The sequence below is a fragment of the Mus caroli genome, chromosome 18, assembly GCF_900094665.2.
Source record: "Mus caroli chromosome 18, CAROLI_EIJ_v1.1, whole genome shotgun sequence".
Taxonomy (NCBI): domain Eukaryota; kingdom Metazoa; phylum Chordata; class Mammalia; order Rodentia; family Muridae; genus Mus; species Mus caroli.
Window position 1 is genome coordinate 11,978,045 of NC_034587.1, and position 23,506 is coordinate 12,001,550.

The 23,506-nt window shown below is 39.7% G+C and overlaps 1 protein-coding gene across 1 annotated transcript in view; it reads right to left on the reverse strand.

Annotated features, from left to right (window-relative positions):
- Window positions 1-2,563: 2,563 nt before the first annotated feature.
- Chst9 (carbohydrate sulfotransferase 9) overlaps window positions 2,564-23,506 on the reverse strand; it is a 273,378-nt gene continuing 252,435 nt past the window's right edge. The window contains exon 6 of the mRNA XM_021150961.2: window positions 2,564-4,207. Within this exon, the coding sequence (XP_021006620.1) occupies window positions 3,143-4,207 (1,065 nt within the window). The 3' untranslated portion in view covers window positions 2,564-3,142. The remainder of the gene's footprint in view (window positions 4,208-23,506) is intronic.

A 23,506-nucleotide genomic window follows, 5' to 3' on the forward strand; every position in this document is an offset into this window, starting at 1 on the left:
CAAGCAGATACAATGAATGTGAACTTGAGCTGGTCCACAAATGAGGACAGCTCAGGACAAATGAATGAATTATTATATTGTATATGTATATATGTGTATGTATATATGTGAATATACATGATTATATGAGGATGAATTATTATATTATGATAATAATTATATACTTTAATATAACAATAGATCTAGGATGGTAAATAGTTTCTTTGGCTCTGACATAAAATCATATAGAGGAGAGGTTATACAGCAGGTTTTTATTCAGTGAGAAAACAGCAAACCTGTTCTGTTGAATGCACAACTGTGCAGGGTGTCAGGCATAGAGTGCATCTGAGAAAGGAATGAAGACTGTTCTGTAGCTATATAGGTAGGGGTAGTCAGGAGAGGAATGAGTGGAGCTGGTCCCTGTTATCCATGGCAGGTGTTCTCCATGTTCCCCAGTAGATGCCTCAAGCACAGGGAACACCTGAACCCACAGAGCTTTCTGTTTTCCTACTTATACATAAATACCCATGAAAAAGTTTAATTTATAAATTATGTGCAGTAAGAGATTAATAACAACTAATAAAAGAGAGACTTATGATAATATATTATAATATGTATGGCAATGTTTTATCACTCTGTGTTTCTTTAATCTTCCTGTTTGCATGCTCTCACCTTTCCTATACTAACATAAAGTGATGAAATGCTTGCCTGATGGGACGACATGAGGTCAATGACACAGGCACTGTGATGTAGCCTTAGACTATTTATTACACAAAGGCACTTAAGCACAAACTCTGTGATCCTGTGAAAGTCAGTTTGAGAACGGCAATGGCTCCCACCAGGCAGGTCACATCAACCACACGAATGCATCAGTTACAGGGCTGATTCTCATTCAGGTGAACTAGAAGGAAGCAAGGAATTTCACCTTAGGATGCTGCACAATTTAAAACTTGTGAGTTGTGTATTTCTGAAAGTTTCCACTTAATATTTTCTGCGGACCAAGCTAGAACTAGGTAGCTAGAACTGCAAAAGCTAAAGCCACAGGTAAGGCGAGGTCATCTCACAGCAAAGTTCCCAGATGACTGCTGGAGTGAATATTGTGCTTTGCCCCTCTCTCTCACTCTCCTCTGCCTAAGATTTGTGCCTATTAAAATAGGGTACATAAATGTCTCTTCCCCCAGGGTATGAGAAATGGTAATACAAGAGGCAAAATATTTTCATCTTTTCCAGAGCTGTGAAAGTGAGGTGCTTTTAAAAATATATATTTTGCTGTTAACGACTGTCTCTTATTTCCATTTAGAAATGCCTTTGAGAAACAGCCTTTGTAGTAGGTTCTGAATAAAATGAGCTCTGTGTGGCACAAGAATAAACTTTCAGGTCTCTGTAATGTTTATCTTTTCTCTCTACAGAAAAAGATAATTTCAAGGTCTCAAAGTTATGAGAAATCCACTCTCTCCAGTACAGCAACATTTTATTTTATAATAATTTATATAATTTAGACTACTCAACTTGCAAGTATGGTCTAGAGGCACAAGGAAATGGGACGGAAAAGTAGTCAAAGGGTGGGGTGGAAAGTTTAATACTTTGCTGACTTGGCTCACTGCAGTTTACCCGCTCCTGTGAGCTACGAGATAAGGCGGGTGTGTGCACAGAGTGAAGCCGTTCCTGAATACTCAGCCATGAAATGGAAAATCAAAAGGAGACACGTATGACTATAAGAACCTTGGTCTATTAATATTCAAATATTACGACATGGCTTTCTTTGCAAGACAGAGCTGAATATTTACTGATCAAATACGATAGCTTAGGAAGAGAAACATATTTGAGACAGGCATTTCAAAAAGATTTGATTGACATGTGGTTTGCTTAAGTAAGGGCAATAGTTAACTAATTAAAAGGCACTTCTCATCTGAATGTGTCTTTAAATTTAAGATCCCTTGGAAAAATTTTCCAAAATACATTACAACTTTTCATAAGGGTGACACATGGTCCTATTTTCCAAAGACTTTGATTTAATATTTGAATGCAATGGTATTTGACTTTGTTAGTATAGAGTATTTAAACTTAAGAAGAAAATACCTTAATTTGCTTATTCATAAGCCTATTAAAAACATTTCTAGGGGCTCTTGTTATGTTGATTCTCTAGAACATAACCTGTCTTTGAAGTGGTATATTAGTTCTTAAAAAGTCATTCCCAAGCTGAATAATTAGACTGCAAACAAAAGCTATTCTTAGAGTGTATTCCACATAGAAGGCTACACACATGGTGCTTTGATTCAAATAATATTCTTATAAAACTTTGTTATTGCTAGAGGTCTATATTCAGAACGGCAACTTTTGGTTTTGATGATTATTCCATCCTGAAACAATTGCCCCTTTCCCAATTAAAGCAGAATTAAGAGCACATTTCTATCTGATGATGTTTAGAAACGAGGACTTGCTTGGTTGGGCTCATTTTGTCTCTTCACGGAGGGCTCAAAACCAAGAAAAATCAATCCCCCTGAAGTTTTTTCTGGAAGAGAAAGGTGGATTTTGTTGTTTTGATCTTAGTATGTTGTACATTTTTTACTGGCTGTTAAAATTTTAAAAAGCCACAGATTCATCTGTTTGTCTGCTCTGTTCTCATATTGTAAATCACAGAATGTCTCCAGATCAATAGTAAAATGCCTATACCCAAATGTTTAAAATGGATTTATCATCAGAGGATAGGAAGATTCCGGGTATAAGAAAACCATCCAATCATTTGCTGCAAATGACACAAACTGCTAAGCATGGCTTCATGCATGTCAGATGATTGTTGCCAGGATTTGAATGCACAATTCTCACTATTTTGACCTTTTATTTTACATGCAAGAGGCTTTCTTGTTTAATGTAACATCTGGCTAGGTTATTGCTTCCACAGTATAAGCTACAATGCCAAAACAGCTCTTTTCCAACATTTAAAAGCACATCAAGTTGTTTACATGTCTCCTTGAGATGATTTTTCAATAACTTTGTGCCAATTGCTGTCATACACTTTGGTTAAAAAAAAAAGTCTTCATTCAATCAAGACAACTTCACTTAGCTAAATTTCCTCTATACAGAGAATTGTAGGACAATTACAGTAGCTGATTTGAGGCCATCATCATTAAATCTATGTAGGGCTTTAGAAAATGAATGCAAATTACAAATGTGGAGTTGTGTAATTAAACATCAAATAGTCCAAGTGATAAAAGTCGTAGATGAGCTGTCTTTCGGCTGTGCTCAGGTCCTTTAAATACTGCCTTACCACGTGGGCATTGGTTCTTTCATCAGAGGAGTGTCTATCCTTAAAGTTTGGAAATGTCAACTCTTTTGGAGCACCAATCAACTGTAGAAAGTAATTCGCATCTTCTCCTAATGTCTCAAACTTCCCTACAAAGTCATAGTTGATCAAACACGGATAACACAGTTTGCTGACTCTTTCCCAGTGAATATCCATTCCTACTGGACGGTGAGCATCCAGCAAATAGTAGGCGAATTCTTTGAATTTGACTCCAGAGCCATTATTTAATGCTTCTGCAGAGGCATTTGGTCGATATTTCTTGATAATTGCCTTTCCAAACACTGGATGGTAGTAACTATTGGGATGCTCAAATTTATCCCTAAATGCGGAGACTAATCTTTCCATGGGATCTCTAACAAACACAGCTTTGGTATAGGTATTCAAACGCATGTGTACTCCTTTTAAGTCAAAACTATCCAGTGTTTTCAGATGCTTCCCATAGTGCACAGTATCATGGGAGATATTGTATGCAGAGGAAGCCAATCCATTTAGGACCATCAGAATTCTTTTCCAATTAGAGCAGCCAGCTTTTGGTACTTCACAGTACAGGATTTTGTGTTTGTCTTCTACATATATCCTAGATACTATATGAAAAAGGTTGGACTTGGGATCATTTACTCTACCATATTTCTTGCAAAACTCATGAAGGAATGACCGACGCTTCTCTTGGGTTGCATCTGCTTTCTTCCATTTGTTGCCTTGGACCAAACTTTTGTTTAAGGGCTGAGTGACCAGTGGCCAGTCCATCTGGATGGGTTTCTGAAAAACTTCAATTTTAGCTCCTCGATGTGTTTCAGTTGATCTGTAAACTCTGTTCTCCCTTTGTGAATGGCTGTTCTTCCTTAAAACCCTTGTTGGACTCTCTAGGTTGAACAGATCTCCCCCTCTCTTCTTCAGATCTTCAGGCATGTGAACCTCAGAGTTCTGTTAAAATAGGAAGAAGACATGTTGGATGCACATTCACAAGTGTATGGATAAGCATCTCTGTTTTTACATATTACAGAGGAGAGCACGCTGAGTACAAGCTAGCAGAGACAATTCCGTGAGGCATGCTGAATATACATTTTGTAGTAAGATTTTTCACAGAAAAACTAATGATAGAAAACAAAAATATAATATCTATAAGATAGAGATTAGAAGGTTCTGCCTTGATTTTGTCAGTAATACAAAGAAACAGACTTTAACCATTTCATGTCTTAGTAATTCCTGAGGCATCAATGAGTCTGTTATTTCCAAGTAGTAGTACTGAATGGACATGCAATCCAGAGCTATATTTAGACAGCAGAATAGTTAAAATTCATAATTTGTAATTGAAAATTTTAACAAGACTAATTATCAAAGCCTAAAAATCTTTAGCATTTCATCAGAATTTACCAAGAGTGATATATTTGTTCACTTGAAAAATATTTTATTTTCAATTTATTTATCATGATAATGTGAGAATTATAGTCACAATATCATATAATTTCCTTCATGTATAGTCTTGTCCATCTTCCCTACTTGAAGAAAGAGTTAAGAATCCAGAATATCTTTGATATTCTCATTGTGTAATATTGTATCAAAAGAAGATGAGGTTGTTTTCCTCTTGCTTCACTAGCCCACTTTCCAGGAGGTAATCACTTTATTATTTCCTTCCTACAACTCTTGACTTGGCTGGGAAAGAGAAGCCATAGACGCTGGGATTTATATCTGCTATCTCTAATAACAACAAAACTCCTAAGGACATTGACTTTTACTCTGAGAAAGCTAAGAAGCTATTGGCGGGCGCTGAAAAGAGAGCTGGCTTGACTCACTTAGACTTTGAAAAGATAGGTATAGTGGGCCTTCACTAACCTAAATATAAGACAGCCAAGAGGAGTTTGTGAATAATTTCCAATCACCATAAACCAGCTTGTGTAGCCTCATAAAAGAATTGCCTCATATTATCTGAATTGTTAAGCTATCTAGTTGAGTTCTCAACTCTAAAGCTATTTATCTGCTATCTTATCCAGAGACTGCTAGGATTCTTCAAAGCCCCAAATCCTTCTTTGTTCTGATCAATGATTTATGGTCCATAAAGTTGTCATCAAATATATATGAGTTTTCTGTAGGTTTGAAAGATCACAGAGTTATTGGCAGATATGCATGAGAAATACTTCACATAGAACCATAACAAGCTGCCATGATTACTAATACCTCTACTATCACTATAAGCAAATTATTATTATCTATAATTAAAGTTATAACTATTGTTACTTCAGAAAAAGAAGTAACATTGTTTTATCTCCATGGTAAAATGAATTTCAAGTTCCCCCAGTTGTTCATCACTATCTATGCTGAGATTTGTGTGCCTCTGTATGCAACCCAATCAGTTACAATTTTGTCTCATAAATACCCACCCCAAACCCCTCCAAATCAGTGTCTGCTGTGCCCCCTAGACCTTCTCTGTAGTCACCAAATTCCCCTTCCTGCTCCATCATACCCCTCTTTCTGGGACATCCAAGCTCTTCTAGAGTAATACAACAACCTTAGCTTCTTCGTAAAAACCACTCTAACCTCTAGCAAGGGCTCCACTGTCTTCAAAAATGCTATTAGTAATCCGTCTGTACTATTTGACTTGTCAAAATTGGAGATGTTCTTTCAACCACAGATTAGCTGTAAACAGTGGCTATATTTCATCATAAATATCTTCAATGAACTGACATTGCAAACTTAAATAAAAGATATGTTACTACATATAATAACAAGCATTCAAATAAGCAAATTAGTAAAAATCCTGGAAGGTTAATTAACTTCACAGTGAATTTGAAAATTTCATCCTTATTTTTCCCAAGGTCAGTAAATGAAGGACCTCTCTCCTCTGAGGACTGTGCTTCTCTCCTCCCATCAGAGTCATTGGAAGCTTTGCAAACATCAGGTGCATGCTAAATGCCAACCATGAAATGGATAAAAATCTGTGGCCACTTGAGGAAGCCAAAGTTTAATTAGGTTGAAAATGAATGGTTTAAGAAAATGTGCTATAATTGCCACAATGAAAGGATTGATCAGAGATTTGATTAGCAGTAAAAAGAGTGTTTATTGTATCTGAAGAGACTGCGGGGGTGGGGGGGAGGGGCGGGGAGTAAACTTTGCAAATAACACAATCAGTAGCTCTGATGAGAGATGAAGACTGGAAAGCAAACAGATGAAGAGTCAGGGTGTGGAGGAATGTGAATGCTGAAACCTAGAGTCCACTGGAGGCCTACATTCAGGTGAGAGGGTCTAGCAGGCAGGTCTTGAACTAATAGAACTGGCCTGAGAAGGCTTGAGTTCATGTAAATGGCTGGGGAACAGCTTGAGCCTAGCAAACGGACTGCATTCATTTTACAGTTTACATAGTGGGAATTTTCTTTTTAATTTCCCTGTGTATATGCATTTATACCTGTGAGTGCATATTTGCATGATACTCATGTGGAGTTCGGGAGAAATCCTTGGGTGTTGGTCCTCAAGAACATTCCATTTTTCTTTGAAACAGTCTTTCAGTAGACCAAGCTACCTGGCCCAGGAACATACAGGAGTCCACCTGTCTTGGTCTCCCATCTTGCCATCTTTAGGATTGCAGGTGGCTGCTGGTACAACAACCTTCTTATACTGGGAACTGAACCTGGGTCTTATGCAAGAGCATCATGTGCAGTTAACCACTGACCCATCTCTCTAGCCCTAAGATTCAAGGGATGCAGTCTAGTAAGATCAGTCAGTGAGTTAGGAATCAAAAAATGGACTTATTTGGGCAAACCTGGGAGCCAGGCTAAAAGAAGTAAAAATGATCGCCACTTCTCTGAAGAGAAATTGATATATATCTATTATGTAAAGCTACAAGTGTGAGTTCTCATTACCTCCAATTCAGATCTCTTGAGTTTGAGGTGCCTCTGAGGGAGCTGGAGGAATCTTGGCTATATATCTGTGAGCTGCTGGATGAGGGACATGCTAGCTGAGTTTGCGGGCATTGAAGTAGTGATAGGAACACAACAGTGTCTAAGTTTCCTCTGTGGGCTATACCCCCAATGCATTGTACCATGCATAATTTTTCATATTAATTTTGCAAGTGAAAAAAATAGCATCTTGGGGCTGCAAAGATGCCTCAGTGGTTAGCAGTACTTGTTCTTGCAGAGAATCCAGGTTTAGTCCCCAGCATCTACATGACAGCTCACAACCGTCTGCAAATCTAGATTGTGTTATTTGCAAAGTTTGCTCCCCGCCACTCACCCCTCCCCCTGCATTTTCTTCAGATACATTAAACACTCTTTTCACTGCTAATCAAATGTCTGATAAATCCTTTCACTGTGGCAATTATAACACATTTTCTTAAGGTCAAATATCTTTTTGTGCTCTCTGTAGGTACCAGACACTCATAGGGTGCACAGGCATACATGGCAGTACTCAAACACATACACAAAATAAAAATAAGTAGACTTTTAAAGAGATAAACAGATGTATTTAAGGAAATAAAGAGTAGAATTTCAAAAATAGATACTTTACATAACACATAGCTTAGTAGAATAGACAATTCACAAACTCATTTTTTCCTCTGGCATAGAGACTTCCTGTTCCTATTGTAAATACAGATGGGGAGGACCTAGAACAGTCACTGCAAGAGAACTCCATCTGGAAAAGAGTCAGTGGGTAAGAGTGTCTGTGCTGAACTGCAAATAAGTGGGTTAGTAGGCAAATATTATCTTTTCTTGCTTAATTTCTTCAAAAGACTCAAGACTCTCGTATTGTACTAAATGTGTCAGATAGCATCATGGTTCAAGTTTATATCAGAGATGGAATTAGAAGCATTTGTGGTGTTATCTCCTATCACACTCTCAAGGCTGAGATGTAACATCACAAATGCAGTCCATGGGCATCTATATGGCTTGGCCCAACTGTTAAGCCGTAAGGACACATTAGAATTTCTGACATCTCTGCATAAAGACAGGTAGGTGTTCTACAGAAGACAGAGCACAGCACCATGCCTGGGACCATGGTTAGGCTTCTTCTCTTTCCTGGGACATTCCTGTCTAAAGAATGGAAATAACAGTGATAACTCTACCCCAGGTAGAGAATATTAACTGTGTTAACATAGACAGACTACTTGTAAAAAAGTGCCTAGCATGTAGTAAGTGACAAGGCTATTACTAACTTTGGGATGGTTCATTTGTTTCATTTTCTTAGAAATGCTAGCTTTTTTGTTTATTTTAATGTCTGAGTGTGTGTGTGTCTGTGTGTCTGTGTGTGTGAGAAAGAGAGAGAGAGAGAGAGAGAGAGAGAGAGAGAGAGAGAGATGTATGCACACATGTATGAGTGTACTGGTGTGCACCCAAATGCTTGCAGAGGTTAGAGGAGACTGTTGGATATTTTGCTCCACTGCTCTCCTCCTTTCCCTCTGAGACAGGTCTCACTGAATATAGTATGTGGCTGGTGTCCAGCAAGCTCTAATAACCCACCTGTCTCTGCCCTGTGAATTGTGGGCTTACAAAGTGAGTGGACATGCCCAGTTTTCAATGTGCATTCTTGAGGTTTGAGCTCAGATCCCCATGATTCTGCAGTAGCTGTTTTTATCCATTGAACCATTTCTGTCTCTGGTTCTTATTTGGTTCTTATACAACTGTCATTTAGCACTTGTGGTAAATATATGTCTTTCAGCTCAATACAAACCTGTGCTTATGCCACCACTTTGAGAGTGTCTTAGATACTGTGCAACAGTTATGTTCAAGAGAAAGGCTTGATGGTCAATGAATAAATATGGTGTTGAGAATACCAATTCATAACCAGATGGCCATCTCCTCCCTTTTATATCAGTTAGCTTTTAAGTCATTTAATTCAATGGTTTATTTTGTGACTTATCTTGATTGTAGACCTGGGTGTGGTCACATTTCTTCATACCAACATGAAGACTTAAATGTCTAAAGTTGGTAATAAGGAAACTGATAGGACTGGGTGGGATGTAAGGGAGCCAGCTCCTTAGAGGGATACAAACCAGAGACTCACCTCTTTATACCACAGCTTCTCCTCTTTCTTACACTTTGATTTCAAGGCTTCAGAAGTTGACTATATGATTAAACAAGAATAGAAATGTCCACTAATTTCTAGCAGAGGATAAGGGCAATTCAGAAGCATGTGACTAGAGAGTCCTCATAGTTCAGTTATTTTTCCATCTTACCCTAAGCCATCCATTGGGCAAAACTTTCCTGAGTAAGCAGGAACCAGGTGATGACACTATGTTGGCTGCACATCTACTAAAACAGACTTGGTTCATGAGCAGCCTTGGTCCAGAAGAGGGGAGGAAGAGATAGAAAAGAAAACCAAAAATTACTAGAGGCACGGCAGCCTATATTGTGACAGAGGAAGAACACAATGCTAGAAAGTCAGAAAAGAGGAGCAGCTGAGTGGGACAGAGAGTTCAGTGGGTAAGGGCATTTGCTGCAAAGCCTGATAACCCGAGTGTGATCCCTGGGACTCTGGAAGGAGAAAAAGAACTCTTGCAAGTTGTCCTCTGACCTTTACCATGTGTATATATCCATGTGTACATATAACCAAAGAAATAACATGTAAAAATTATAAAACATGAGGAAATTAATTTTAGTTTGGAGGCAAGTTAGGGCATATAGAAGAATTCATGTGTCATACAAAATCACTTCTGTTTCCTGTCATCGGCTTTATTTCTCTCTCAAGTGCTATTTTGCTTATCTAGTTTGTACCCTGACACAGGAGCTAGATGATTTAATCATGGTGTCAATCTGAAGAGGAAACCCAGGTATTTACCCTCCTGGTAGATGTAGGACCTGATACAGAGAATTTAACTAACTTGTTTGAATGAACACGGTGACTGTTGGAGCTGTTGCATAACCAGATTTTGGATTTCCCTGTGTGTGGCTTGTTTTCAGCTTACCACAAATAGAGTAATCTCTCCTTTGTTTAATATTCATGAAATAAACTCGTGTATGGAAAGCACCAGACAAAATGCTGTTAAAAGAGTTAGAAACATCAGGAATGAAGATCTTAGAGTCAGGCAGAAGTGTTGTGTGTTGTGTTGTTTCTAGGTGGGTAACCACGGTTAACCTATTTTGTTTTTAAACCTCAGTTTCCTTGTGTGTACCTGACTGGCATCTAGCTGGCCGAGTAGTTGGATTACAGGAAACGAAGGCCGAGATTGCTTAACATAAATTCTGTTCTCTGTAAATATTGCATACTATTATTGACTTAGTCAATGAATATTTACTTGTTGAGCAACTTCAAGGTGACAAGCATTTTCAATGTAAATATTTTTTTTCTGCTATTTTCTCTCCTTCCTTTTCCTTTTCCTTCAGGTGAGAACTGCATTGCAATGTGTGTGTGTGTGCGCGCACACACATAGTTACATAATCATATATATCAGTGAAGAGAGGAAGAAAAGAAAAGAGAAGGGTAGAAATAATTGAAGACAAGTGTGGGAAGAAAGAAGAAGAAGCACTGGGATGTGTCATGGGGAAGAATCATAAACAGTTGCTGGAGGGAAAATAAGACACTAGTGAACTTCAGCCCTCTCCAAGCTTCAAAAATTTAAGTGGGTTAAACCGGAAACAACACTGTTGTGTCCCTAGGAAAGATATCCAAGTTGACCCAACAAACTGGTGTATAAAGATGTCTAGAAGCAAGGGTGGAAATTAGAATGTCATTTGCTAGTATTATCTATTTGAGATTCAATACTCTCAACCCACCTCTGTCTCTTGAAGCATAGTGAGATTAAAATATGAGTAGCAGATCTATAACATAGTGTGAACACGACCAGTTAGTCTATACTGGAAAGAGGACTGCTCTTTGGTTTAGCCAGACTCCATGAATGTAAAATACTGAAGAATGACCTTAGCCTATGCAAGCAGATACGTTTCTCCAACAAGCTTAAGCAGTCTTCATTATATTGTTCTTTTAACTATTGTAGGAAAAGTGACACATTTCACAGGAGAGAAGGTTTTAAGTTTACAGATTATCAGGATACACTTGTGCAATCATGCATCCAAACTTGCTCTAGTACAGGCAGTAAGAATGCAGACAGTTGCACTCTCTCCTTCTATCACACACACACACACACACACACACACACACACACACACACACACACACGGAGAGAGAGAGAGAGAGAGAGAGAGAGAGAGAGAGAGAGAGAGAGAGAGAGAGAAGGAAGGAGAGACTATAGCAGAGAAAAAAATCAACTTGATAAAATAAAGGATAGTCCACATATTCAGTATGTACAGTTATTTTCTATACAGTTGGGGACTGTAAACTTAGTCTGTGTTTGGCTTGATAGCTGCAGAGTAAGTACATGCTTGATCATTAGTATTCTAACATTTTATTGATATTTTCAATATCTAATGCACTTGCAAAATGCTCTTATAGTGATTGGTTTTAAAAAATCGGCACTAAGTACACAGTGTCTTCTTTCCTAGCATGACAAATGACTGTCAGCAATAATGAACAGATCCAAGAGACAGGAGATAGAGGAATGGCAGCTTAGCTCTAGAGTCTTGTTCTAAAGAGTGTGCCTTCAAGGCATAATTCTTGTCCTTATTTTCAGGATGCTGGTATGGAGCAATGAGTCCAATGCCCTGAGTTCTGATGCCTGATGCCTAAATGGAAAGTTCTATTTTTGTATGTGTGTGGGGTGAGACTCTCTTCCCACCCCCCTCTGTGTGGTGTGGTGCTGCTGGTGGTGGTGGTGGTGGTGGTGGTGGTGGTGGGTGTATGTATGTATATGAGAGTATAGGGGTTAATTTATAATTAAAAATTATCCTGGGCTGGTAAGATGGCTCAGACATGATGGTTATCTATAGTGGAAACAAAGGATTGACTACAGAAAGTTGTCCTTTGACCTACATATGGGCACAAAGGTGCACATAGACCTGCAGTACCATACACATCATACACATATATACACATATAAATCAAAAGAAAGAAAGAAATGTAAAAAGATTATCACAGGCCAGGCAGGCTCGTCCATGAGATAATAAGGTTACTGGTGGCTGACTGGGATATGCCAGAGAAATAAAGAGGAATAAAGCAAGGACCAGTTCCCTAGGAGGGAGCTGGGGGGGATTCCTATAGGTTGAAGCCTAAAGATGCACAAGAGAAGAAAGCTATTGTAGGGTTGGGAGTATTATGGCTGAGTTGATCAGCCAGGTTTGAAGACCATCTGCCTACCAAGTCATCCACCTGGTAGCTGGAAGGTCTGAAAACAGTTTTCACTTCTGTTTCCCCTAAAGCAAAACATGCGTCAAGAGTTGTGGGTAAGAGGTTAATTTAGAGAAGATTCCAAAGCCTCTTGGAAGTGTGCGCATATAAAATAAGGAAGGGCAGGCAGAGAATACAGGATGAGTCATCAGGTGAGTTAGCTGAGTGGGAGCAAGGACACGATATGTGTCCCAAATTCACTCCAGTAAACCCAGTCATGACACATGAAGGGTTCCTGGAGCAGAGATCTGGCCACATGAGCTGCTTGCCAGCAACTCAAAGCAGATGCACTAGACAGAGATACAAGTGTGAGCCCTAGCCGGCAGCTGGCCAGAGTGCAAGGAGGCACTAAGACAGTAAAGAACCCTGGAAGACAGGGTCAGCACAGTTAACTCAGCAAATATTCTGACACAGTGATTTCTAGATTTTAAAGGTGGATGGAACCAAGTGACTATGCCTGGATGTGATGGGATCTAGGTGATAACATTGACAGAAGCCCAGGATCCCAGAGACTCTGTGTTACGATAAGTAAAGAATTCCAGTTCTGAGGCACTGTACTATGCTCCCATTGGAAGTGCTTGTCGTGTGTATATGTTTGTGTATGTGTATATGTATATATATATATACACACACACACACATATATATATATGTATATATATATATATACATATATATATATGAGACACAGCTGAAGAAAAAAACCAACAACACCTTACAGCACATAGACTATAGTCATATTATGCTGATCTACAAGATATGTATGTAAAAATGCCTTCCCCATATAAGCAAGTTTGGACTTTTTCAAAGACACCAACTTTGAGCAAGAAGCCTCCTGGGCTACATGGCCATAGGCTATGCTAAAATATTAATCTTAATATTAGATAATTTCAGTCAGAAATTAAAGAGCAGAATGTGTGACACATAAAGTTCTCCAAACTGTCAATGTGTCCTGTGTCCATGTTTTCTTCTCTGGTTCCCTCCCATCCATCATGCTGCTGTCTCAGCTTTGGAGCAACATGGCTCTGGCAATAGTCCCTCTACACAAATTCAGCTTCTGAGGTGGTTGAAATTTAATTAGGAGTGAGCACTTAACAGGGAAAAGTTATCCATAGATCACTGGGAACCAGTCAGGGGGCTCAGGGGAAGACACTGCCCAGAGGGCGGGAGTTCCTAAGTAACTAGATTAATTAGTACATCTTTCCTGTGGGCTAGAGCCTAGAAAATAAGAGTAGGCATGGCCAGTTTGGGGAATGAGGCAGTGAGGAGAGAAAGAGAGAGAGGGAGGGGGAGGAGGAGGGCGAGTGGGAGAGGGAGAGATAGAGAAAGGGGAATTAAGGTAATAGAGGGGGCCCAGCACACGCTGTGGTCCTCACATCTAGAGTCACTTCAGCTGTGGGGAGGCAAGGCCAAGTATGAGACCGGCAGGCCACTGAAAGAACACATTCCATTGGTCTTATTTGGTTAAGTCTCTACTAGCCCCGGATCAGATTCTCCTATGTCAGCACCTATGAATGACACACATGTCCCTCTGGCTGGTGTCATCCCTGCATATGTGACAGCTCAGCTTTACTCAAGGCAGCCTCCCCAGCCCACAGCTGAGAGCAGGCAGTACACACCGTGCTGTGTTACGATGGGCTGCCTGGACACTGAGCCAGGAAAAAGGCTGCCTCTGGCACTAGAAGCTGCTACTGGGATCCTGACGCTATGCTGTGAGGATTTCTTTTCAGGATTTCAGACTGAGAATCCTGCAAGGGCAAATTTTAGAAAAAAATCAAGTGGCAAAGCAGGATAGAGGGGCAAGAAAGGAGTAGTAGAAGGTGTCATATGAAGGGTTCAGAAGCCATTGAACTTGAAAGAGCGGTGATCAAATGGGCACTTGCAAGCACCCTTCCCCCATCTACACAGATGCACACACACACACACACACACACATTCCTGCATTCAGATATGCTTTATTGATTTTATTTTGGTTGATTATTTAATTAATTATATGTTTTAAGACTTCCAAGGGGTTTTGGAGACAATTGCACTTGATTCAAAGTGTATATGGAATGGCTATTAAAAGCAGCTATGGCCATAGTCATCGTCTCTCTTTTTGTGCCTGCTTTCTCTGCAAAACCAATCCTAGGATTTTGGCCTCAAGGCATGAGTCCTCACTTTTATTCCCCAGAGCTGGTATAAGATGACTCTCTCCAGGCCAGGGAGTATGTGCCTTCTGCTAATTAGAGTGCAATTGGCAGAGAGGGAGGAAGCCTTGAGCTTTCTTGCTAACCTTTCCTGCCTTCCCCCCTTTAGGCTTTAGTTCAAGACTCTGAATTACAGCTTCACTCCAGTCCCCATCCCCACCCCCAACTTGCTCCAAATCTACTTGAGCAATGCTAAATGCCCATGGCCAATAGCTCTGACAGCTGTCAAGGCAGCTGGCCACCAGCAGGGGCTGCTGCTGACATTGATCACAATCATCCCTCATATCAAGACACTGACAATAAAGATTCTAAGTCAATGCTAGAGACACATTTATCATAAAGCAAGAGACATAATTCTTGAAAGTTCCTGCAGACATTGTTTCTTCACCAGGCCTCCTTTCTATAGTTGCACCAGTTGCTAGGAGCAAATACATCTTAGCAGCCCATCTCAGAAGGAATATCACACCATATCCACTTACTCCCTTCATAAGGAAAACAAATTGTTCATGGCAGGGGGAAGGAGGTCTCAGGTTCTATTCAGGAGTTTTCTGAGAAATGCCAGGATGATAGGGCATTGACACCTAACTGTTCTGTAGCCAGTACTGTATTGGGATGGAAGTGCATGGGTCTGAGCACCCTCCATGGGCAAACCCCAAATTTTCCACTGTTGGATCAGCTGGCCATGGCAAGGGGAAAACCCATATATATATAAATTCTAGGGTCCAGTCTATGCTTGCTCCTGAACACGCCCAGTGCTAGTCTATAGTTTTTGATGCCCCTCTCCCTTCTCGGAACCCTTGTTTCATTTAAAGCAATGTTCCTCAGTGATGGCTATCAGAAGAGGATGTGAGCCAGAGTATGTTTAGCCTGGTCATTGACAGATCTTGGGTGAAGATATGATGTGCACAGGACTGCACTAACCATAGTGTTTACTCTATATATTAGCTCTGGATGACATTTAGGGTCCTATCTTCACTGAACTTGATCAGTGGTGACTATGAGAGCTGGGGTTGAAATACAGCCTTGTCTGGCTCCTAACAACGATTTTCTTACTATGTAGCAAAGACATCCCCCCTTAGTGACCCCTACATCTTCCTTACTACTTGCTGAGCTACCTTGGGGTAGTCAAATGTTTCCAAGTCAAGTTTCAATTAATATGTAGAAGTTTCTCACACCAACCAGCTTTTGGCTATCTCTCTCCTACAATTACTTGTATTGATGCCCCATAGCAGTTTGCACTAAATTATCATGTTCCCTCCAGGAGACAAGAGAGGCTTAGGAGACTCATAAAACTCGCTGGACTCATAAGTTTCCCCCACAATCTGATCACAGATGCAGTAAATGATTGTTATGGGATAGAAGATTCTTTGCAGCAGCTGCCTATCAACTGCACAGAAAACTTCAGCCTTTTGTTGGACTGGGCTTTTTGGTGATGCAGATGCCTGATTCACTCACATCCTTTCTGTAACCCCCATAAACTCATGGTTCACCAAGCTGGGTTTGGAAGCAAGGCTTTGTCTTTTCATTGTTTTCTATATCTGGGGTGAACAGGTATTTTTGTGTATCTTCCCAGAAAAGTGAGACAATTGTTGGGTACCAACAAGAAATAAATACTGTAATAATCTCAAATGTTTTGGCATGGCAAGGTGTGAGGCTTTTGGTCCTAGTGATTGCTGAAGTTCTGATCGGCTGCTTGGCTTTTCTCTAGCCTCATATCAAAGCCTCTGACTTCATGCATCTTTAGCTCCACTTCTGCTTCTATGTTACTGTAGAAACATCCATTTAAGGTGTTTATAGGATGAGGAGGTCTTCACTCCATTCATGGGTGGACTTTCTAAAGAACATGCAGTTTGTAACATGACAGCTACAAATCTAGGAGGGGACGGTGTTGATGGTTGGTGGCTGTGCAGCTGAACTGCACATGGAAAAAGGAACTGATAAACTCTGGGGACTACAGAACCTGTAAACATGACTTTGTAGTCACAGAAACACTAGCTTTATGATGCCATTTCCATGACAATTTGCATATTAAGAAAAACTTCCATCTTCTGCAAGAGTAGGGGGCCACCTGATGTCTAGGTGAATAATCTTATCACCAAGACTGTCTTCTCAGATGCCAAGAATGAGACCCACTTTTAATCAAGTCTTCTTTTTATCTTTGTGAATGACCAGAGAGGTAGGAGACACTTTTTCTTAATATGCTGTGTTTTGGTTTATTTTTCTGAGAATCTATTGCTTTAATTTTAATTCCAACTGGTTAATTTTGTTGTTAGATGATTTCAGACACTCACATATTTGATTATTCTTCTGTTATCTCCCACTCATCTTAGAAACCCCATCCTAGTCCTGCCAATTAGTTTTTTCTCAGGTTCATGACTTTTCATAATTTCTGTTACCCATTTAGTTTAACCAGGGCTATCTGTGTAACCACTGGACTGGAAGCGTCCATTGAGGCCAGGTTGATTTTGGAGGGTACACAACTGAAGACAATGATTTCTGTTCTCCCTGAATGTGTCAGTTGGAAATAGTTCACCAGAGAGGAGTTGGTCCCCCTGTACTCCTCCTCCGTCTGTACCTAACTTTGATGAGTTCTTTCTTTTTCCCACCTAGCACAGGCATCCATGAATGCTGTGAGTTCACGTTTACAATGCAGTACCTGTCTTTTCACCATTTCTGGCTCTTACAAATTTTCCAGCTCCATGTCCACTTTACTCCCTTACCCTAGGATTCACCTCTTACTTATCTTCAGTGCTTGGTTCGGCTCCCTCACTCCACAGGTGTCTGCCTTCACGGTCTCTGGTTTCATTCTCTTACCCACTTTATCCAAACAGCTTTCTCTCTAGCATCTTCTTCGCTTCTAGACATCAGATCTGCCTTACCTCAGGTGGAGGAGATCAACTTTGGGGAATGTACAGGTGCATAGGCTAATTAGCAAAAACACAGTGTGAGCCAAGGCTGGTTAGGAGACCTACATTCACAGCATCTTCAGCTGGTGCGATGTAAGGTAGAGTGTGCTGAAGATCTGATGAAGAGCTTTACCTCCATCCCTGCTTCACTGGCATAGGACACTGACTCTGACTCAGCACTCTCCTCCACACCATCTCACTAGAGTCCTGATGATTAATTTAGACTGGTTAAAGCAACATTTCATTTTAAAATGTGGAAGTGATGTTTCCCTCATCGGGTGTTTAAAAAAATTGGAACAAGTATAATAAATGCTTGCTATGTGGTTTATACTTGCTGAAGTTGTTTTAGCCACAAACTGTATATATTTTGTCAAGATAATGTGTTGCAGGATATTTGATCATACTGTGAAACCCGAGATTGTGTTATTTACTGAAAAAAACCTGCTTATAGTTGTAATGGGGCTCAGCTGTAGCACACACCTTTAATCTAAGAGTTTTCTGTTTATTGTAAACAGTTAAATAAAGTCAACCATAGGCCAAGAGTCAAAGCATACAACCAATTGACAGGAAACAAACATTGAGAAAAAAAAACTGAGAAAGTAAGAGGAAGTCAGGAAGACAGACAAACATGAAGCATAAGGGAGGGGCATTCCATTTGAGGATGTTTGAGACAACGCAGAGAAAGAGAGCTTCCTTTTGAATGGTTGCTGAGAAGGAAGCTGAGTGCTTTTTGTGCCTCTCTGAGCTAGCAGGTTTCTATCCCAGCATCTGGCTCTCAAGTGTTCATTGGTAAAACTGAATGTTTGAGATTTTGTTAAAAAATAAAATAATAATAGTCAAGCAGCAGGGATGCAGGAAACCCACCTGACCAGGGAGGCAGGTCCCTTCCGGTCTGCACCAGCTCTGGGCCACTTTGGGCACGAACTCAGCAGACAGTCCCAAGGTCCCCAGCGGACTCTCCACGCTGCAGGCACCCTAGCACGCCCAGGATCTTAGGCACAGGAGCCCTGACTGACCAGCAGCTCAGGTTCCTTCTGTTCGGTGCTGGTTTCGAACAAACCAGAGAGCCCCACAGTCCCCTGAGGAGACAACAATTCCAGGCACTGTAACATGCCCAGGATCTTAGGATTTCAGAATCCCAGGAGCTTGGTCACACCAGGATCTAAGGGTCTCAGAGGAAGCTTGCCTGCCAAGAACTCTGACACACCCAGAATCTCAGGTTCACAGGATCCCAGAATCACAGGATCCCAGAGAAAGCTGGACTCTGAGGAGACCTGAATCAACAAGGATTATAGGAAGGACAGGCTCCAATCAGATATACTGAGGGCAGCAAGCATTTGAGATAATCAGATGGCAGGAGGTAGATATAAGAACAGAAACAACAGAAACCAAGGTTACTTGGCATCATCAGAACCAAACTCTCCCATCATAGCAAGTCCTGGATACACCATAACACCAGAAGAGCAAGATATGGATCTAAAGTCACTTCTCATGATGATGATGGAGGGCTATAAGAAGGAAATAAATAACTTTCTTAAAGAAATACAGGAGAAAACAGGTAAACAGCTTGAAGCCCTTAAAGAGGAAACACAAAAATCCCTTAAAGAGTTACAGGAAAACACTATCAAACAGGTGAAAGAATTGAACAAAACCATCCAGGACCTAAACGTGGAAGTAGAAACAATAAAGAAATCACAAAGGGAGACAACTCTTGAGATAGAAAACCTAGAAGAGAGATCAAGAGTCATAGATGCAAGCATCAGCAACAGAATACAAGAGGTGGAAGAGAGAATCTCAGGTGCAGAAGATTCCATAGAAAACATGGACACAATAATCAAAGAAAATACAAAATGCAAAAAGATCCTAACTCAAAATATCCAGAAAATCCATGACAAAATGAGAAGATCAAACCTAAGGATAATAGGTATAGAAGAGAATGAAGACTTTCAACTTAAAGGGCCAGTAAATATCTTCAACAAAATTATAGAAGGAAACTTCCCTAACCTAAAGAGAGAGATGCCCATGAACATACAAGAAGCCTACAGAACTCCAAATAGACTGGGCCAGAAAAGAAATTCCTCCCAACACATAATAATCAGAACAACAAATGCATTAAAGATAGAATATTAAAAGCAGTAAGGGAAAAAGGTCACGTAACATATAAAGGCAGACCTATTAAAATTATACCAGACTTCTCACCAAAGACTATGAAAGCCAGAATCCTGGACAGATGTTATGCAGACCCGAAGAGAACACAAATGCCAGCCCAGGCTACTATACCCAGCAAAACTCTCAATTACGATAGATGGAGAAACCAAAGTATTCCATGACAAAACCAAATTCACACAATATCTTTCCATGAATCCAGCCCTTCAAAGGATAATAAAGGAAAAATACCAACACAGGAATGGAAATTATGCCCTAGAAAAAGTAAGAAAGTAATCCTTTAACAAACCTAAAAGAAGACAGCAGCAAGAAGAGAGTCCCAACTCTAACAACAAAAATAACAGGAAGCAACAATTACTTTTCCTTAATATCTCTTAACATCAATGGACTCAATTCCCCAATAAAAAGACAGACTAACAGACTGGCTACATAAACAGGACCCAACATTTTGCTGCTTACAGGAAACCCACCTCAGGGACAAAGACAGACACTACCTAAGAGTAAAAGGCTGGAAAACAATTTTCCCAGCAAACAGTCTGAAGAAACATGCTGGAATAGCCATTCTAATATCGAATAAAATCGACTTCCAACCCAGTTATCAAAAAAGACAAGGGGGGCACTTCATACTAATCAAAGATAAAATCTTCCAAGATGAACTCTCAATTCTGAATATCAATACTCTAAATGCAAGAGCAGCCACATTTATTAAATTATTTAATAAAGCTAAATGAAATAATGAAATTTATTATTATTTAGTAAAGCTCATAGCACACATTGCACCTCACACAATAATGGAAGGAGACTTTAATACCTCACTCTCATCAATGTACAGATCCTAGAAACAGAAACTAAGCAGAAACACAGAGAAACTAACAGAAGTTATGAAATAAATGGATTTAACAGATATCTACAGAACATTTTATCCTAAAACAAAAGGATATACCTTCTTCTCAGCACCTCATGGCACCTTCTTCAAAATTGACCATATAATAGGTCACAAAACAGGCCTGAATAGATACAAAACTATTGAAATTATCCCACGCATCCTATCAGATCACCATGGGCTAAGGCTGTTGTTCTTCAGTAACAACATAAATAATAGAAAGCCAACGTTGACGTGGAAGATGAGCAACACTTTACTCAATGATAACTTGATCAATAAAGAAATAAAGAAATGAAAGACATTTTAGAGTTTAATGAAAATGAAGCCACAACATACCCAAACTTATGGGACACAATAAAAGTAGTCCTAAGAGGAAAACTCATAGCTGAGTGCTGCCAAAAAGAAACTAGAGAGAGCACACACTAGCAGCTTGACAGCACACCTAAACGCTCTAGAACAAAAGGAAGCAAATTCCCCCAAGAGTAGTAGACAGCAGGAATTAATCAAACTCAGGGCTGAAATCAACGAAGTAGAAACAAAAAGAATCAAACAAAACAGGAGCTGGTCTTTTGAGAAAATCAATAAGATAGATAAAAATTCTTAGCCAGACTAACTAGACGGCACAGGAACAGTATCCTAATTAACAAAATCAGAAATAAAAAGGGAGACATAACAACAGAACCTGAGGAAATCCAAAGCATCATCAGATCCTACTACAAAAGGTTATACTCAACAAAACTGGAAACCCTTGATGAAATGGACAATTTTCTAGACAGATACCAGGTACCAAAGTTAAATCAGGATCAGATTAATGATCTAAACAGGCCCACATACACTAAAGAAATAGAACCAGTTATTTATAGTCTCCCAACCAAAAAAAGCCCAGGACCAGATGGGTTTAGTGCAGAGTTCTATCAGAACTTCAAAGAAGACCTAATTCCAATTCTCCTCAAAATATTTCACAGAATATAAACAGAAGGTACTCTTCCCAATTCATTCTATGAAGCCACAATTACTCTGATACCTAAAACACATGAAGACCCAGCAAAAAAAAAGAGAACTTCAGACCAATTTACCTTATGACTATCAATGCAAAAATACTTAATAAAATTCTTGGAAACCGAATCCAACAAAAAGATCATCCATCATGATCAAATAGGCTTCATCCCAGGGATGCAGGGATGGCTTAATATACGGAAATCCATCAATGTAATTCACTATATAAACAAACTCAAAGACAAAAATCTCATGATCATCTCGTTAGATGCTGAGAAAGCATTTGACAAAAACCCAACACTAATTCATGATAAAAGTCTTGGAAAGATCAGGAATTCAAGGCCCATAGCTAAATATAATAAAAGCAATCTACAGAAAACAAGTAGCCAACATCAAACTAAATGGAGAGAAACTTGAAGCAATCTCACTAAAATCAGGGACTAAACAAGACTGCCCACTTTCTCTCTATCTACTTAATATAGGTAGAGAAGTCCTAGCCAGAGCAATTAGACAACAAAAGGAGATAAAGGTGGTACAAATTGGAAAGGAAGAAGTCAAAATATCACTATTTGCAGATGATATGATAGTATATATAAGTCACCCTAAAAATTTCACTAGAGAACCCCTAAACCTGATAAACAGCTACAACCCAGTAACTGGATATAAAATTAACTCAGACAAGTTAGTGGCCTTTTTGTACACAAAGGATAAATAGGCCGAGAAAGAAAGTAGGAAAACAACATCCTTCACAATAGTCACAAATAATATAAAATACCTTGGTGTGACACTAACTAAAGAAGTGAAAGATCTGTATGATAAGACCTCCAAGTGTCTGATGAAAGAAATTGAAGAATATCTCAGAAGATGGAAAGATCTCCCATGCTCATGGATTGGCAGGATTAATATAGTTGAAGTTGCTATCTTACCAAAAGCAATCTACAGATTCAGTGCAATCCTCATCAAAATTCCATCTCAACTCTTCACCTAGTTAGAAAGGGCAATTTGCAAATTCAACTGAAATAACAAAAATCGTAGGATAGCAAAGCTATTTTAAAAAATAAAAGAACCTCTGGTGGAATCACCATGCTTGACCTCAAGCTGTACTACAGTGCAATTGTGATTAAAAACTGCATGGTACTGGTACAGCGACAGACAGGTAGATCAATGGAATAGAATTGTAGACCCAGAAATGGACCCACACACCTATGTTCACTTGATCTTTTACAAAGGAGCTAAAACCGTCCAGTGGAAAAAAGACAGCATTTTCAACAAATGGTGCTGGCACAATTTTCAGTCATCATGTAGAAGAATGTGAATTGATCCATTCTTATCTCCTCGTACAAAAGCTCAAGTCTAAGTGGTTCAAGGAACTCCACATAAGACCAGAGACACTGAAACTTATAGAGGAGAAAGTCAGGAAAAGCTTCGAAAATATGGGCACAGGGGAAAAATTCCTGAACATAACAGCAGTGGCTTGTGCTGTAAGATCGAGAATTGACAAGTGTAACCTCCCTCAGCCTGAAACCTGCTTGCTCAGGGGTGGAGTTTGCCACTCAATTGTTCTGCCATGCCTACAGCTTGAACCTGCAGCTTTGCTGTTCTGGAGCCATACACGTGGTCACCTTGCTACTGGACCCCAGGATTATTTGGCAGGAATCGGGCCCCATTCCCCTCCTTCATAATTGGGTGTGGAATAGTAAAATTGAGCTTTGGTCAGAATGACTGTCTTAGCTACATCTTTATCTCGTGCCGCCTAGCCCTTCTTCTCGTCAAGGTTTCTTTTTTTTTTTAAATTTTTAATATTTTTATTACATATTTTCCTCAATTACATTTCCAATGCTATCCCAAAAGTCCCCCATAGCGCCCCCCACTTCCCT